This window comes from Drosophila novamexicana, unplaced genomic scaffold (genome assembly GCF_003285875.2).
Source record: "Drosophila novamexicana strain 15010-1031.04,08,12 unplaced genomic scaffold, DnovRS2.1 tig00000770-arrow-pilon, whole genome shotgun sequence".
NCBI classification, from domain to species: Eukaryota; Metazoa; Arthropoda; class Insecta; order Diptera; family Drosophilidae; genus Drosophila; species Drosophila novamexicana.
The window spans coordinates 1,864,064-1,881,962 of record NW_020824821.1 but is presented as its reverse complement, the minus strand read 5'-3'; the positions used below and the strand labels follow the sequence as shown (position 1 = coordinate 1,881,962).

Below are 17,899 nucleotides of genomic sequence, written 5' to 3'. Positions count from 1 at the left end.
CTAATAAAAGCTTAAAAAAAGCATTTTTGTTCTCAGATTGATCATTTCCCGTTTTGTTCCCATTTGAGGTCATTTTAATTTGTTCATGAATTGTGTAACGTAATAAGGTGGCATTTCTGCTCCCATTTAAGTACATACACAGATAGTTTTGATTAGAACGACGAGCTGAGATTCCGTCTGCTTGTTCTATTTACTATTTTTTTTTGCATTTTTAGGTTCTTACTTAATACGCCTCTGGCTTTATTTACGCAAATTAGTCTTAGCCTTAGTCTTAAACAGTTACAAATGCTTAGCAATCTAATTCCAAAAGCAATAACAAAGGACATGACATATTATATCTAGAAACTGAAAATTAAGAAAAAGGTGCTGAAATGATGTGAAAGAAATCTGCAAACACCTTCGAAAGTGTCGGCAGTAATATTAAGTTAATTAAGTGTGCAATTTACCTAGAAATTAATCTTATGTCTTAAAAAGATAATGCCTCAATTTTTGATACCATCTGCTCATGTCTTATGGAGAGCCACCAGCAGAAATATTAGCCATTGATGGAGACTATTATAACCATGCTCATGTCTGTACAGGCCGGCAGCTGTGGACATTATTGCTGAGGCGGAATACTCTCCTGCAAGGAAAGGGGATGAGTGAATAATCAGCATAACAATAAATCTATTATATAACAAGTAAGAGGCTCTAGTCGGGATGTCCTGACTAGGGTATTACCTGAACCTCCTTCTACCAAGACCAAATGCAGCTCGGGTAACGAGCGCGTTTGCTAGAGCAGTAATACAAAAAATGTCCCACTCACTGGGGAATCGAACCTGTGACATATTGCACCACTTTCAAACACAAACAACTTGCCTAAGCCCGACAGACATACCAACAATTTAATCCTCGTGAAAAAAACTAATTAAAATAGCAGCACGTAAACACAATGCGTAAATGTGTGTATGTACATGCATACAGGAATTGACACGTGGGCTGCCAATGTATATAAAACCACACGTTTTCTTTAATAACTCTTGTGTTTCTTAACTGATTTTGATGAAATTTTCAACAGTAGATCTCGTTTTGCTATAGAATGTTCGTATATTCAAAATTTGAATTGCATTTAAATTGTGGTTTAAATTGGTGGGCAGTTCCGATTGGCTTATTTAGTGGATTTATAGCTGTGTGAAGGTAGCGGAGAGGTGCCGATAGCTATAAAATTAAAGGTACTTAATATTAGAGTGGGGATTTCTAGTTCAATTTGCTGAATAAGTTCACTCGTTCATTTTCTGGCCGTGAACTGAATCAGTCATTTAGTTCACTCATTCAGTCAGTCATGAACCATGAATTCTGCCTAGCTATTCAGTCGGTCATGAACTATTCGCTTGGTTCAGTTATGCATTCAATCATAAATTATATTTTTATATTTCTGTTCAATTATTTTTCATGTTTTCAGTTGCAAAAAATATGTTATACTTTTTACCTTTTATACTGTTTCATTAATATCTTTTATGATTATTAAGAACTGAACATTTTAAAATAATGTATCGTTCAGGAACGGCTGAACTTCTTAGTTGCATACAACGTTCATGACAGACTGAACGAGTATCAAAAATGTATCGTTCATGACCGACTGAACGAGTTCAGAATACATCGTTCATGACCGACTGAATAGCTGAACGAGTGAACTAAATGACCAATTTAGTTCACTAATCACTGTATTAGTTCAGTAGTTCATTTTAATGACACGTTCAATCGAACTTGGTCTCAACTAAACGACATGTCAAGTTTCGTAACTCAAGCTAGTATAATTTACGAGATTTGCTCATAAAACACAATTTCGAAATGGACTTTAATCGATTACTTGGAAACGGAGCAAGTTATCGATAATCGGAAATAAACTCGTACTGCGCGGACACTAGGAGGACATAGTGCGTTCCAAAATTTAAGTCTCTCGCTCTTATAGGCTCTGAGATCCTTGCGTTAATACATACGGACAGGCAGACGGATGGACAGGTGGACACGATTAGATCGACTTGGCTATTGAAGCTGATCAACAATATAAATGGGAGCAGAGTTGCTTCCTGCTGCCTGATTCATACAATTGCACAAATACATTTTATCCCTTTTACCCAATTTTAATGGGTTCATCTTACCACTGAGTACATGCAGCTGTATGGAAACTGCATCACTATTTTCCGGCTCGCAGGTGTAGTTCCCGGAATGGGTCTTACGCACTACGGGTATGACCAGACTGCCGATCTGTGTGGGTGGGGATTGGAGATTTATATTTATGCACTAAACTAATAATTGTGCTCTCTTACCGTGTTGCGACTGTGCTCCGTGCTGCCAAATATGTTCCGATCAATTTGAGTGTACCAGCCGTTCTCAATGCCGCTCGCCTCGTTCTCCGCCACGACCTGCTGTTTTTCACGGTACCAGACTATATATTTCGGTGCCTCCAGAGTGCCGCGCACTATGCAATGCAGCTCCACTCTGCTGCCGGCCTTGACAAAGCGCTGTTTATCGCCAATTAGCTCAGTTTTCGGTGCTATTGAAGAGAGTTTAAAGAAAATTAAGATTTAAATATCCCTCAATGTGTCTATGATATAGGGATTCAGCTGCAAGTGTATAATTTGTGGATTGCCCTGTTTGAGGTATTCCAATTATAATGTCAGGGTAAAAGTCGCATATTTGTAGACAATCAATTAAAACGCTTAGCTTAGCATTACGTAACGACTTACTTATGACGAATAGCTGAACTTTGGCGCTCATCTTTGGCTCTGTGGCCAGCTGGCATTCATACCAGCCTGTATCCTGCAGACTGACATATTTGATGAGCAGCGTCCAGCCGAGGCTGCTGCCGTTTGTGGCTTCCAATAGGCTGTTTGTGAAATTTGCCTGCGATGATTGGAGCAGCGCTGCGAATCGTGCATCATTGATAAAGGTTGTGTGATCCACGGCTATGATATGCTCATCCCGTAGCCGAACCCAGGAGAGGGGCTTGTTTGAGTGCTGATGCAGCTGCAATGGACAAACAGTGGGTGCCTTTTTGAGTTGCTGCCATTCAATCATGATAATCAACTGACTACCACATCGACTTACCTGACATGGCAGATAGGCATGTTGGCCCGCCTGTACTGTTACATTCCGGGATGGCAAACTGAGCTGTCGCCGTGGCAGCTGCTCCCGCTCACGTGCCAGTTGCTTCTCTCGCCGCAGCTGCTGCTCCTTTTGTTCACTGTCGTAGGCATGTAGACGCATATGTGGCTGGGGCTGGGAGTGAGAGTGGAGCTGCTTATTAAGACCCGACTGCAGGGAGTTGGCATCATTGTCCTGGCCCGCGGGGATTCGGCTGTGCGGCATTGTCGTTGTCAGTGTCTGGGGCAAATCAGCAGCAATGAAATCCGGAAACGGTGGCAAATACGTGGGTATCGAGAAGCCCTTTGTCAAAGTTGCCGTATCGGGTCGCTCGCTCCAAATGTCCGCAGCAGTTTGCTGTTCCGTTGTGCTCTGGTCAATGGTCAATTGATTGACGCCCACTCGGCCCAGCAATGTTGTGGCAGTCGTGGAAGCCGGGCTGGTGTCAGTTGCTCCGTTTGCTGCCGCAATTAGCGATGAGTTGTCGCCAATTGTGGACGCACTTGCTGCCAGTGCTGCGAAATAGGTCAAGAAAGAGGACATCAGTGGATCTATGATCTAATCAAGCTCAGTTACTTTATTTGAATTATACAAGACTTAAGTAACAACATTTTCAATGAATACTTTATGCCAATAAGCTGCTGCCAAGACAGATGAAGCATAACTGTGCTCGACATGCAGATACCCAGCACTCGGTTGTGAATGGAATTTAGCCAGACTTCAGACTTTAAAACCTTTTGTGTGCTTACCAAAAGTCAAAGCTATGCGTTTATAAAATGCCTAATTTAATCTTAAAGCTAAATATTTATGACCCAAATATATCGAATTTCGATGTGCTCTGCCTATGGCATACATTTTCATTAAAATGGTTAAAGGCTGAACAAAGTTATCAATCTCAAATATTACATGGTCTTTGAACAAATTAGTTATTTCATTTGCCAAGAATGTTTCCTGTTCAGCGGCTGCCAAGTGTTTGGTAAGTGTAAACTTTAAATTAGTTTTTGCATGGTTAGACTCAAAACCAGGTCCTAATCCTGGACAAAACCTACACAGAAGCAATTGATGAAATTGTAATATAATCAAATTTCTGCATACGATTTTCATAGAAATAATTATTAAATGTGCTTTGCTATTGCGAAGCATTTAATCCTTATTTGATTTATGTTCAAATTGGTTTATTAGGCCCTTTGATTTCTCTTCAAATAACCAAGCGCTCAGATAGAAGTAAAAGATATTGACAATTTTTAAATTAAATCTTAAGTACCATAGCTGGACCATTATTTTATTGTCAAAAGTATTTTTAACGTTCATCAGAGAAATTTAAAATATCACAAAGCGCCAATAAAACTTTGAGCCGCTTTCGCTACTGTTAAGCATCCTTGTTGCCACGAAAAGAGGATTGCGTTAGGTTGAGGCAGCTTTTCCGGACCCGAGAGCATGGACTTTGATGCCCTGCGGCTGCGTTTGTTTGTGTGGTCGGAGAAACTGGCGGATGCGGTCAGCAACCGCAGTCGCCGCCTGCTGCCGCTTGTGGCACGACTCTGTCTGACTGCCACCTTCTTGGAGGATGCGCTGCGAATGTGGCAGCAGTTTTTCGAACAGCTGGTATACCTGCAGATAGAGCTGAACTGCTCGGAGATGCTTTCCATTTTAATTGTGGTCGTTAATCTGTTCGGCCAGCTGCTGGGCTCGCTGCTGATTCTGCTGCGTGTGTGGGTCAATGTGGCCGTCACGCTGCTCGCCAGCCTGGTGCTGCTGCAGCTCCATATGCAAATGGAGCCCTGGCAGCTGCAGTTGCTCTTGCGTAACTTTGCCTTGCTCGGCGGCCTCCTGTTGCTGCACGTTGATGCCCAGGAGACGGCAGCAGCGGGCCGCAACTGTGCTGGAGCCGGTGCAGGCGTGCCCCTGCTGATCAATCGCCGTCCGCAGCACTTAATGCGACTTGCGGGCCGCATACTTCTGGCCTGCATGTATCTAACGCTGCTTCGACTGAGGCAAGGACTCGCCACATTGGCCTTCAATGGACTGGGCCTGCTGCTGATGGCGTTGATTGTGCTCGGCTATCGAACCAGGTTGGCTGCCCTGACCTTGGCACTGATTCTGATCCTTTGGAATCTGTACTGGCATGCCTGGTGGCTGGTGCACGACCCCAGCAGGGATGTGCTCAAGTACTATTATTTTCATACGCTCTCTGTTGTGGGTGGCCTGCTGCTACTCGTGGTCCTGGGACCTGGTCCTGTTTCACTGGAACAGTACAAGAAGCACTGGTAGCTGTGTCTCTTCCCTCTCTTCCTTTTTTTCACGACTTTGATTTGATTTCGCAACCGTTCCGGTTCCGGCTTGCTCTTTAAATTAATAAATTGATCCGCCGTGGATGCACATTATACACCCCCGCCCCCGCCCCCGCCCCCAGTTGAATTGATGTGCCTCATCTTTATCATCATCAAATCAAGTTTGTAGCTCGAGGCCAAGTCTCAATGGCATATTAAAATCCCACAGATGGCCCACAAAAAAAAAGTCCACGCCCCTTGCATTCCGAAGCCCGCCCCCGCAGGCAGGCGATCACGCCCATTCGCGTTTTGTGTGCTTGTTGTACGCCTACTTTCTGGCAAGAACTGAATTTAATCCTATTTCCATTTCCCCCTATATTCTGCTCAGAATCGTTTTGTATTTCAGCAGCTTTCGCCTGCTTCTCGCCTCGAGCATCAAATTTACGCGCAGCATAACAAATTATAGCTAAGTATTTATTATGTAAATAATGTAATACCAAATGAAAACACACAAACACAAACACACACATACACACACAAACACAAGAAATGTGCGCACAAGTTAACAATTTTATGGAAATGCTTTTGTGGAGCGAAAAAAGGCATTTGCTAAAATAGTTTAGCCCACTTTAAGACAGCTGGTGCTCCCGGCTGTTGGCCAACTTAGTGGCCAAGTTTATTGTTTTTAAAATGTTGAAAAAAGAAGCTTTAAACGCAACATCTAATGTTCAAAAGTTGCTGTTGTCAGCTATTCGATGGAATCATGTGAAAGCTGGCGATAAATTTTAACAAAATTTGCAACTTTTATTGTAGTCGCATTTGTACTGTGGCCAATTTGCAACTTTATATTGTCATTGTTGCTCGCACATATCGTTGCAATTAAAAACTATTTGCCGGCAAAAGTTTATAAAAATAATACGAAATAAATTACAGCAACAATAACAAGAATAATCACTGCACAACTAAAGCTTCAACAACATTTGCTGTGGTAATTAGTTGAACAGTTGTGTAAACCACATAAACTGATTTCGGGTTTTCCGGTTTTCCGGTTTTTCACTTTTATTACCTTTTTTTGGTGTGCTGCCCTTTTCATCAGTGAAACATAAATGTTTGTAGTTCTCATTCCCGGCTGGGAAGCCCAAAAAACCAGGCTGATAGTTTTTAACTAAATTAAACTTATTAAATGAATAATAGTCACAATAATTATATATAAGTATGCTTGTGCTTAGTTTAAAGAGTCGCTGATATAGCAATTGCCTAATGTGGCGTCAGCGATGTAATTTAAAAGTTACTTCACATTCATGATTGGTTGAGCATTTTTCGGGCTGGGCGAGAGGCGCCTGTTTACGGCACTTTCCCAGGGATAAAAACAAAAGCAAATTGTTTAGCAATAATTTAGCTTGTTTGTAATTGGGAAGCGCTTTTGAAAGCGAGCAGGAGGTTGGCAAACAGCACAGCTTCTGTCTGTTGTGTTATCAGCTGGCGCCCCGAATTACGCAAAAAGCGGAACGCAGGACGCAGCCAAAAATGAAAATATATGGCCTGCTTTAATATGAGATGATATATCGGATTGCTATATTGTTCGGAACGAACGGCATAAAAAAACTTATAAGTTTGCCCAGCGAATTGTGCTTTTATTAAAGTGAAGATACTTGTTTGTTTGGCTAGTTGGCCTCATATGTTAGTCGCTTGGCCAATTATGTTGGTCCCAGAGTTCAGGCCTAATAACGCGTTCAACATGCCCAATTCTGACCAGGCTTATATTCCATGCGCACTTTCCCTTTCATTTTGCTTGCGTAAATTCTTTTGTTATTAATTACACGTGACACAAACATTTATTGTTGCTCCCGTGTGTGCCTTAGTTAAAGTGAAGATGCAAAATATTTTCGGTTCTTAAAGCAGCAATTCAAGTATTTATAATATTTTTCATGAAATATAAACCCATTTTCATTAAGCTGCATTAAAAATGATTGGGATTAAAAACGTAGAGTTTTAACTACTGTGTCAAGGATATTCTGAATTTTCTTTTTATACACTGAACCCATTAAAAATGGGTATAAGGGTATATTGTATTTGTGCAAAATCCAAATGTATGTAACAGGCAGAAGGAAGCCTCTTCGACCCCATAAAGTATATATATTCTTGATCAGCATCAATAGCCGAGTCGATCTAGCCATGTCCGTCTGTCCGTCCGTCCGTATGTATGAACGCAAGGATCTCAGCACCTATAAGAGCTAGAGACTTGAGACTTCCCGCGCAGATCGAGTTTGTTTCCGATAATCGATAACTTACTCCGTTCCAAGCAATCGATAAAAATCGATATCGATATCCTGTTTTTTGGGAAATTTTGGTAAATAATAAGAGCTAGAGTCACCAAACTTGACATATAGCGTCTAAATTAGAATATATATATGCATTTGATGTTGGAAGAAGAGGGTGCAGGGTATTCCCCTTGTCGGGAGCTCCCGACTAGAACCTCTTACTTCTTTCCTTTTAAACATGCATAATATATCATTGCTGTTAATAAAATGCATTATTTTTTCAATTATTATTTTATGGTCTGTCAAATTTTCGTTTTCTTGCGCAGCCAGACAGTTGTCCCTGTCAGGATGTTTGCTCGCTCCTCCCATTTTTTTATGAGGATGAAGCACACGACCTTTTCACGGTCGCTTGACTTGATGTTACTTTAATTTCAATGCACGCATATTCACACCCTATAGTGGCAGCAGATGTTGCGGACATCTGGGCTGGCAACGCAACCGCATGACTCGGCCACAAACACCGCGTCTTTGTGTCTCTGCCGTCGCGCTATGCGCCCAGAAGGCGACCACACATTTATTTATTCGGCTTTAGTTATATGGAGCTGCAGACAGGGCCCTGAGTCGTAGTTACAGTTGGCATATGCATATTTTAGCAAATTAATTGGAAGGCATAACTCGTCATTTATTGGCTCGTAACACACAACAAATGTTGGCCAGCTCACGCACTTGCCAACTTGAGCACACACAACTAGATCCATGCATAATCGAACAGTTCAAACACACCCGTACACTCAGAGAAACTCAAGAAGTCAATATGCTTAAAGCCAGGTTCCGGCTGTGTCGGGCACCAGACCCACATCCGGCGGCGGTTTGGCTTGTAAACCAAAACAGCGTACACGCATTGCGAAGTAAAGCAGAAAAAACAACAGAAAAACACATAGAGAAAAGTATGAAGTCATAAGTTTCCCCTGACCAGCGCGCCGCCCTTCCAGTTCCCGACCTACATCAACAGTTTTGCACATTTTATCAACGGCCGTACGTTTCTACTGCTGTTGCACTGCCAAGTGGGGCAGCGTGACTGGGTCGCCGTGTTTGCTGCATATTCCAGCAAACTAACATGTCCCTCTAAAGCATTCCATTTGTGTGCACAATTGTGGTCTTGTGGAAATGCAAGTCAGTCTCTGTACAATATGGTATATAAATTTGAATAAAATGTTTTTTAAACAAGTAAAATTATATTGCACTTTTTCTTCAACCGACGAAAATTAAAAAATGGCTTTTAATATATTTTATTATTAAAAATTGCAAGGAGCCAAAGCTCAAGCTCTAAGTCCTGAGTGGAAAACTACTCGGAGAAAAAGAATATAACGTGAAATTTAATAATTTAATTTAAAAATTATTGGTATTTAAATTAACATGCCCAAAAATGTAAATTAAACACTATACATTTACATTTTTTAATTTAAATATTATAAATAAAAAAAAAGTATTTCAATGGAATATGAACTGTATTTATATTTAATATTTTTCAACTTTTATATAATTATATGTGGAACGGTAAAATTAAATATGATAATTATTAATTTATATATGTTCATTCTAAAAAGAAATTGTAATATGGCATACTAAAAAGAAATAAGCCAAGTGTAGATAATACAATTTACAATGATTTTTTTTATGTGCAGCGAAACCAATTTATTTGAAGCGCTAAGCAAATTATTAAGAGCGTTTATTTTTATACCCTGAACCCATTAAAAATGGGTATAAGGGTATATTGTACTTGTGCAAAATCCAAATTTATGTAACAAGCAGAAGGAAGCATCTTCGAGTATATATATTCATGATCAGCATCAATAGCCGAGTCGATCTATCCATGTCCGTCTGTCTGTCCGTCCGTCCGTCCGTCTGTCCGTATGTATGAACGCAAGGATATCAGAACGTATAAGAGCTAGAGACATGAAATTTTAGCTGTAGGTGCTCCTAGTGCTTTCGCAGATCGAGTTTGTTTCCGATAATCGATAACTTACTCCGTTTCCAAGCAATCGATAAAAATCGATTTCGATATCCTGTTTTTGGGCAATTTTGGTAAATAATAAAAGCTAGAGTCACCAAACTTGACATATAGCTTCTAAAATAGAATATATATATGCATTTGATGTTGGAAGAAGAGGGTTCAGGGTATCCCCTAGTCGGGAGCTCACGACTAGAGCTTCTTACTTGTTTTGAGTAAAGGCAGCGACTTTATTTTCATGCCTATCTAACAAGTATGTGTATGCCTAGCAGGGTATTAATTGTCCGGAATATCCGCAGCACTTTTTACATCGTGTTCGTGTTGTTTTAGCAAATGACGGGGCGGCGCTCACATCGTCGTTTACTTTGATTTCTTTGGTATTTCAGTTTGTTTTTTAGCAATTACACCAGCCAAGCGTAGAGTGGGCGTGGCGCCCATTAAACTCTTGAATGAAAAACGAAAAACAAGAAATCGAGCTGTCGACTTATTTTGATTGCTTTAAAGCGACGCCAAAATGTTGCCTACTTTTCAGCGCGGGTTAAGCGACTAACAATTGGCCGCCTGCTGAGTTTGCATTGTTATTGTTGCAACAGTTGTTGTCGTTGTTTTTATTGTTATTTTGTTGTTTCTAATTTGCACAGACGAATAAACAAATACTCGCATGAGAAGCATACACATACGCATGTACGTATGTATATGTATCGGACTCAAACTGACGAGGGGTTGATTGTTTTTTCTGCTGATGAGGACACAGCATGGGGCGACTATTTGCGCTTTTCCAGGCATGCTACGCCCCGTCATTGTTTTGTTTTACCATATTCCAGAGGAATGGCGATCGTTGAGCAAGCGCAAATAAACATGCGCAATATCTACTCGGAATTTTACTTGACTCGGACTGTTGCGGACTTGTATTAAACATTTTTTAAATTTGTAAAGCAGCCGAGTATAGTCCAGTTTGCTTTGCAAATTAAATTTACTATTTGTATATTACACACACAGCAAAATACAAAAACACACGCACACACAGACATTTTGCAGAGCGGAATGATATATAGCTTCCATCTCAGGAAATGAGAATTTACAAGCTCTGCACGAATTCGGCTAATGGCTGTATTAGCGACATCAACTCTTTGGCTTCACTTAGCGCAGTTATTTAATTAAAGCCATGGCCCCGGGCGGCCACGCCCCGCGTGTCTGTGATGCGCCCATAAATAAATTAAATGTGACATTTGACCGCCATTTGTCTTGGACGCCAGTTTCTTGGCAAAATACTTGTATCTAATGTGTGAGTCCGCATAAAATATAGTTGGTAGTTTGTTCTAGCTGTTGTTGATGTAATTAACCGAGCAACCCAGAGCTGGGGACGGGCCATCATCCCCTAAGTCTGACTTCTATTCTGTTTCTAGCTCTGAATCTGACCTTGGCAGTTGCGCTGATTGATGGTCTAAGTGTTATTTGAGTGTCTATTTAGATTTTTATTTAGCTGCTCTTGGCTTTTGTTTCTGCCTGTTTGTTCTTGCCACATTTGGACTATCTTTTTCCCACTTGGTCTCTATTAAATCATATAAGCAGCAGATTGGATGGACACGTGTGTTATTAATGATATCGCCTTGGCCTTGAAGAAAGCTCAACTTAGATTGATTAGTCTGCGTAAAGCTGAGGCCAAATGAAGAAGGATTAATAGAGAGATGTGATTATAATTATTTCACACAATCAATTCTTAAATGTAAAAAATTTGATTCAAGTTGCCAATTTTCTAAATGTTTATAGACTTTAATTATGTTCCCAAATGTTTATAAATCAAATTTAGCTCATCGAGCGAGATAATTTAATTTTCTTTCATCAAGTGCCCACTGTCAGAAATGTATTTGGCATACATTAAATACTGAGAGGAGCAATGCAAGCAAATATCACAAAATAACAAAATAACATATTCTGTGATATTTTTTCGAAAAACATGTTTTGACAAACAAACAAAGGAATAACTGCTGCAAGCTAGGTGAAAGCTGTATGCAGTTCAGTGTGTTCTATCAGGACTTGGTTTTAATGAATTGTAATTCGAGCACGTAACACACAGCACTCGAAATCACGTCACACATACGACCTGTTGAACAGACGAAAACTTAATCAACTACGCAGCTAGGCTGCAGATGCTGCCAGTTGGCTGGGCTATCTTTCAATTAGACCAGCTCTGGTGTATACTGGAACAGGAAATGCCAGTCATTTTTATAAAGCACACTCGAAAAAAAAGAAAACAAGAAGCTTGCATAGTATTTGCCCAGTCAACAGTGCGTATGTGTAATGAATTTTGTTTCGAGTACGTAATATATTCCTGTGACAGGTGTTTAGGAAATATCAAGCTGTACATGCCCGTGTGTGAGCATGCTTACGTGTGTGTGTGTCTGCTTGGATAAATGAAAATTTGCTTAGCTCGATTAAATGAACTCGACAAGCTTATAAAAATCGTGCCAACGAGTTGGCACAACAACAACAACAATAACTGAAACAACGATGCAGCCAGGCAAATCTCATCATGCAAATTAGATTTGGCAAACGCTTCCGACACTTGCACAAAAATGTGCGAAATTGAATTAAATATGCATGCAAGAAAACATACAAAACGGGAAAAGAGAGCACGTAGCCCAAAAAGTTTGCACCATGTATAGGGATGTGGCACATACATATTTACAAGAATAGAATATGTGTACTTAGCGTACTTATTTGTATGCATGTGTGTGTGTGTGTATGTGCGTGTTTGTGTGGGTTCGTTCCTTGAAGTACTTTCTCCAGCAGTCGCTATGAAAATGAGAGTCACCCACTTTTACAACTATCTGTTTAAAGAGTTTAGTTAACCTTTTTGATGCTGACTATTATCATTGTTGCTGATCAACACACAGCAATCAATCAGTCAATCAATCAGACAATGAATCAGTCTATTAACTAAGCTGTGAGGAAATGCCAGTCCATCAGTCAGTAAGGATCTGCACAATCAACCAGTAAATAACTCAATCAACAAAATCAGCTTAAAAGTTGTATAAATTAGGCGCCATCTGATCTTGTGTATGAGCTGTGTGGTTAGCAGTCAATCAGTCAGTCAATCATTCAGTCAATCAATCAGTTGCCTATGTGTTATGTGTTTGCTCATCAGTCAATCAGTTGTTGCAATCAGTCAGTCAATCAATGAGTAGTCATAAGAAATAGCTTCAAATTGCTCTTAACTAAGCTGTGTGGATTGTCAATCAGCCAATCAGTCAGTCGGGATCAGCAATCAGCCATTCAATCAGTCATTCGCTTTGCAGTTGATTATGTTTCCGGGAACAGCCCGTTTTTTTTCACTATAAAGTAAAAGATTTTGTACTTACGGGTGCGCATGCCACGAAAGCTGACAGCTGCCAGAAATGCCAGCAGTACGCTGCCAGCTCCCTTGACTCCAGATCCAGCAGCAAATCCGCTGCCCCTCCTGGCAACAACTTTTGCGCCAGGCTTTGCTCCTCCTCCTGCTGCTGTGGCTCCTTCAGCTGTTCGTCGACAGCGCATTTTATTGCGTGCGAGGATTGGTGGCTGCTTCGTGTCACACCTTGGATATGTGTATTTGTATTCGCTGTTGTTGTTGTTGTTGTTATTAAGTCGTTGTTTTTTTGTTGCTGTTCGCTTGTTTTTGTTTTTAATCCGAGTTTCATCAGCTCAAGTAGCTTGTCATGGCCCACAGCATAGAACACACATGCATATTTGTTATTTGACTTGTTTTGTGCTTCTGGCTCTGCTATTTAATTATATTTTGAATGCTTTCCCAGAGTTGTGTTGCCTGCATTTGCATATAACTCGTCACAGCCTTCGTACGTGACTCTGGCTCGCATGATTCTGGCCAGGCTCAGGCCAGCCGCAGGCCCAAAAGCTAACCCCAACTCATTTCGCATTTTATTTGGCAAAGGCAACCGAAAAAAAAAATCAAGAAGAGTGCAAAACGAGAATGAAAAACGTTTTTGTAGAAAACCACAAAAGCCACCTTTGGGCGGCTACTGAGCTGGGAATTGCTAACCATTCCCATCAAGGTTACGGGATGAATGCATATTTATCTTGGCTGCAGCCGAGTGCCAGGCAACTGGCTGGAAATAGCATTGCCCAGCTCGGGGGCAGTCGATTCTAGAACTGCTCTGATTGTAAGTCAATAAATTAATGAATTGCGCGCGGCAACGGCAAGTGACATCTATTGTGGGCCAGATTGTAGATACCCGAGTGCATTACCAAATTCAGCTAGCCTCTTGACTGTTGCCGCTGCTAAATATATGTAAATCATTGCATTATCTTGCCAGGTTAATCGAGAGTCTAGCTCCCCGGAAAGCAGCTTCTACCACAGCCAATTTAAACTTTCAGAAATTATCTTGTGACAAGTAACAGCAGCAATAACAACACAAAAGCTGGCAAGTTAGCACTAACATACCTTTGACCTCAATTGTATGACATAGGTGAAAATAAATACAGCAAATGATACATACTTTCTTTGGGCCACATAACCTAGTGTGCATTTTTCAAAAGAAAGACATTTTAAAGAATTTAGAAGTAAAATTTAATCGTGGCCTATACAAACTTAGACTCAGGTGTGTGGATTTTCCTACATGCGTTAAACATGTGTCCAATCAATTTTCTAATAAGACCTTCTTAAATGATGAATATTTAATTCGTATTTTATTTTATTTTTTATTTAATTTGTATACTATCCTTAGCCACGGACTTTAACCAGTTGTGGACGTTTTTTTACTTATATTAAAAAAAAGTTAAATACTTTTTAAAACTCTGGTTTCTATCTTTAACGGTTTTGACAGTGCGCTGATCATCAATCAATTAGTTGGTTAGTCATTAAAACCAATTGATATAGGTCTTCAATAATAATTTACTTATTTGATTTCTTAGTAATTTATAAGAAATTAATTGAACAGCTTTTCACATCATTTTTTTTCTGTGAAAATTGCTCTTCAACCTGTTTCCACGTTTAATTGATTTGGTCATCAGTTTTCTGTTTGTCCGCTTTTTGTTCCTTGTTATTTTCATTATGCTTTCTCAACGGCTTTCCTTTGTCAGCTCAAAGACGCCCTAATGAGTTTAAAATCTACCTTCCTTTCCACAGAGCACAAGTGCAGAAGTCTAGACGTGCTTACTAAAAAGTGGATTCGGATTATCTTTCAATATATTACATCATATGATATGCTACACAATCGAGGAGCACGTGTGTGAATGGCACCTAGGCCTGGAGGCTGCTGCAAATGATTTGCCACATTCTTTACAGCATTCACAAGTCTCACATGATTCACTTTTTTCGCTGTTCGCTTTTTTTTTTGTTTTTATTATTTTGGTATTTTACGAGAAGTCAACGACGCAATCAGCGTTTGACGCGGCATTTGACGTCTTTGACTTTAGATCTTTTGCTGTTGTTGTTGTTGTTTTTGTTGTTGTACGCTGTATCCGTTGCGCAGCAATTCGAAATGTGATTTTTGTTGATTTATAAAGGACACATTGCGATTCACAGACACATTCGGATTTGGATTTTGATTTGTATTCACACGCACACACAAAAGACACTGGCTCGACTGTTGCCCCCGCTGAGCACTCACATTTAGATTCAGATTCACATTCGTATTCGTATTCGTATTCATTTATTGCTGCTGCTGCATCTGCGGCACGCCCAACGCCCACTTCCTGATATTTTGCTGTTAACAAAAGCAAAAACAACAACAATGTTCGTTTTATTTTTAACTTCGCGCTCGGTTTTCGAATGTGTCAGCCTCTTAACAGCTTTTGGTCGCTTTGGTAATTTTGCAGTCCGCCCGCTCGTACATCCGCCGCCGAGCCATGCAAATCCCCAACTAAACAGCCACAGCAAAAAGGAGTCACGCGTGTAGCGTGCCAATGCCAGACTTTTGCCAATTTAAAGTTTCATCTGATTTCTGACGTTTCTCGTTTCTCATGGTTGTCGTTGTCGTGCATGCTGCTGTGCCCCTTGCCTTATGTTCCGCGTCTCACATGTTTCGCATTTCATTTGCCTATCATGCCGCTGTTCGGATTCGCAACATTTACCCCTCATTTTATGCCGTTGTTTCGCTTCGTTCCGCTTCATTTCATTTCGTTGCGTCTGGCATTCAGGGGCAGAGCGCAACACAAATGGGATGCTGTGGGCTGCTGTTAAATGTAGCGCATGACTGTTCCTAGCACGCTGTTAAATTTCTCATGTTAACCGTTTCAACGAAGCAGACCGTTAAAGCCAGTATTTGTTGCGGGCTTGTTAATGTCATCTTTTAACTTTTCCTTAAGCAGGGCATATCCTATAAAGGATTTACATTTTTTTATGAAAACTGACTGAACATTCGTTTAACTTAAAAAAAACTTTGCATAGATTCGACTTTTTATCGGTCAAAGTGGTTTTTGTATGAAGAACTTGTTTGCTTAATATATAAAATATAATTTACGAGATTTAAGACACCGAAATATTATTGGACTACAATTTCATTTAACTCCCGTTTTAATAATCAGCCAGAAAGCGAATTTCACTTTGTGTAGAGTTGTAATTCCTTGGCACTTGTAGCATTGCTAGTTGCGAATTAATTAAAGAGTCCGTAACTTGCTCATATTGCAATGCTTTCGACTTGAACAAATTAATTTTCCATCATGTAGGAGTCAATTAACATGATGTCCTTTGAGCTACTAACAGCTCTGTAATGTTTATTCTCGCCGCAGTTGCAGCCCCTCGCTACCTTCTCAGCTCTTACATATTAAATGTGCATTTATTTCCGCAATTCAGTAAATTCAATTGTGTTTGCAAATCCAACTTACATTTCTTACATTTGTATGGTAGCCATGAGGGGGGGAGAGGTTATAAGAAAATAAGTAACGCACGAATAATTGAGTGCGCATCGTACAAAGGATTCTCGCGTTAACGGCCAGCTGCACCAGAAGCGGGTGGAGGAGGCGGCTCCACCTTCAACTTTGTTGGCCAAAAAAGGAAAAGACTGAACAGCATGTTTTATTGACAGACACACGTGGCAAAAAGCATAACAAAAGCTGGAGGTAAAGAGAAATTGCAATGGCCGCGGCAACGAATATCATATTCCCTTTAAAAGGCGCTCAAGATTCGTTTAATCGTTCGTCGAGCCTTGGACTAGGTAATCTAATCTCTGCGACTGTTTTTTTTTTATACGCTCTTCAATGTGAATAATGAAGTCGCTTTGGCCGTTGCTCTTTCTACAGCAGGGTATACATGCTTACAATGACTCGATTGCTGTTTAAGACTCAAGTACAAGTCGTTAAAAAATAAAGCCCTCAAAAGAGGTAGCTGCAAATTGAAAAGAGCAACTGCAAGATGCTACTCAACCCCCACTTCAGGCCTGCGTCTCAGCCAAGAAATCTCCTTCTCCATCTCAGTCTCCAGCTCAGTCTCCTTCTCAGTCTCAGTTTCAGTCTGATTGCACGACTTTTCTTGCGACATCATTAAAAAGTGTTTAAATAGCGCTCGTCGCTGCGTATACGTAATATTATGTCTCCTTGCCTTTATGACTAGGGAGCAAGATGCATTTGCATAGCCCACCTTCACTTCTGTCCAATTGGCACAACTCTTATTGCAGTCGGAATTTTTTATGGAAATTTCATTAAGCAGACATTTTTCTCATTCATACATTTGCATGTTTCAGGGGCCTCTGCAATTCACTTGCAGTTCATATGCGTTCCCTAAGATTGCTTGGACAAAATAATAACCGAACACTTGGTCAACTATTTGGGCCAATGCCACAGTTGATAAACAAAGGAAAGGCAGGCTGAAGGATTGCAAAATAAATATGCCCAAAATTGCATGGCAGCTGCAAACAAAGAAGACAAAGCAACATTTAAATATTGCACAATATATATCATATTTGCCACAAGCTCTTTTCTACACTCGCCTCCAACTTCGAGTGCAGCATATGTTTGAGGATTTTTAAAAGTGTACAGCAATGCCAGCAGGGAAGACCCACTAAAAGCTCGAACACGAAATTAAAATTATATTTTAGTATTTGCTTAGACATGCCTATGTCTCCTTGTTGTCTTATATTTACATATAAAGCAAATATTATAGAGCACCAGTTGCTGTAATATGCCCTTCGCATTGCATTTATTTTGAAGTTTACCAAACTGAAAGCAGACCACATTCAAGTGTCAGCAATGTTTTTCAAAGTTGGGCAGTTGATAAAAACTAAATTCGGGGCAGC

General features: G+C 40.3%; 1 protein-coding gene across 2 annotated transcripts; it reads right to left on the bottom strand.

Annotated features, from left to right (window-relative positions):
* Positions 1-219: 219 nt before the first annotated feature.
* Positions 220-13,678, bottom strand: LOC115763658. Of its 2 annotated transcripts, XR_004017928.1 has the most exons (7): positions 13,031-13,422; positions 3,091-3,641; positions 2,730-3,009; positions 2,310-2,536; positions 2,142-2,247; positions 447-622; positions 220-345 (listed from the first exon to the last, which is right to left on the bottom strand). XR_004017928.1 is itself a non-coding variant. In XM_030706329.1 (6 exons), the coding sequence occupies exons 1-6, from the start codon at positions 13,203-13,205 to the stop codon at positions 504-506; spliced, it is 1,458 nt and encodes a 485-aa protein (XP_030562189.1). In that variant the 5' UTR covers positions 13,206-13,678; the 3' UTR covers positions 220-503. The 2 variants fall into 2 exon arrangements, 1 of the variants encoding a protein (XP_030562189.1); XM_030706329.1 differs by having other exon boundaries at positions 220-622; positions 13,031-13,678.
* Between the last annotated feature and the right edge of the window lie 4,221 nt (positions 13,679-17,899).

Bases quoted from the DNA above. Each gene is read 5' to 3' on its own strand.
- LOC115763658 (XM_030706329.1), bottom strand. From the start codon at position 13,205: ATGCGCTGTCGACGAACAGCTGAAGGAGCCACAGCAGCAGGAGGAGGA. The intron at 3,642-13,030 runs GTAAGTACAAAA...CCTATTTCGCAG, and splicing joins CTTTCGTGGCATGCGCACCC to CACTGGCAGCAAGTGCGTCC. The intron at 2,537-2,729 runs GTAAGTCGTTAC...TCTCTTCAATAG, and splicing joins AGTTCAGCTATTCGTCATAA to CACCGAAAACTGAGCTAATT.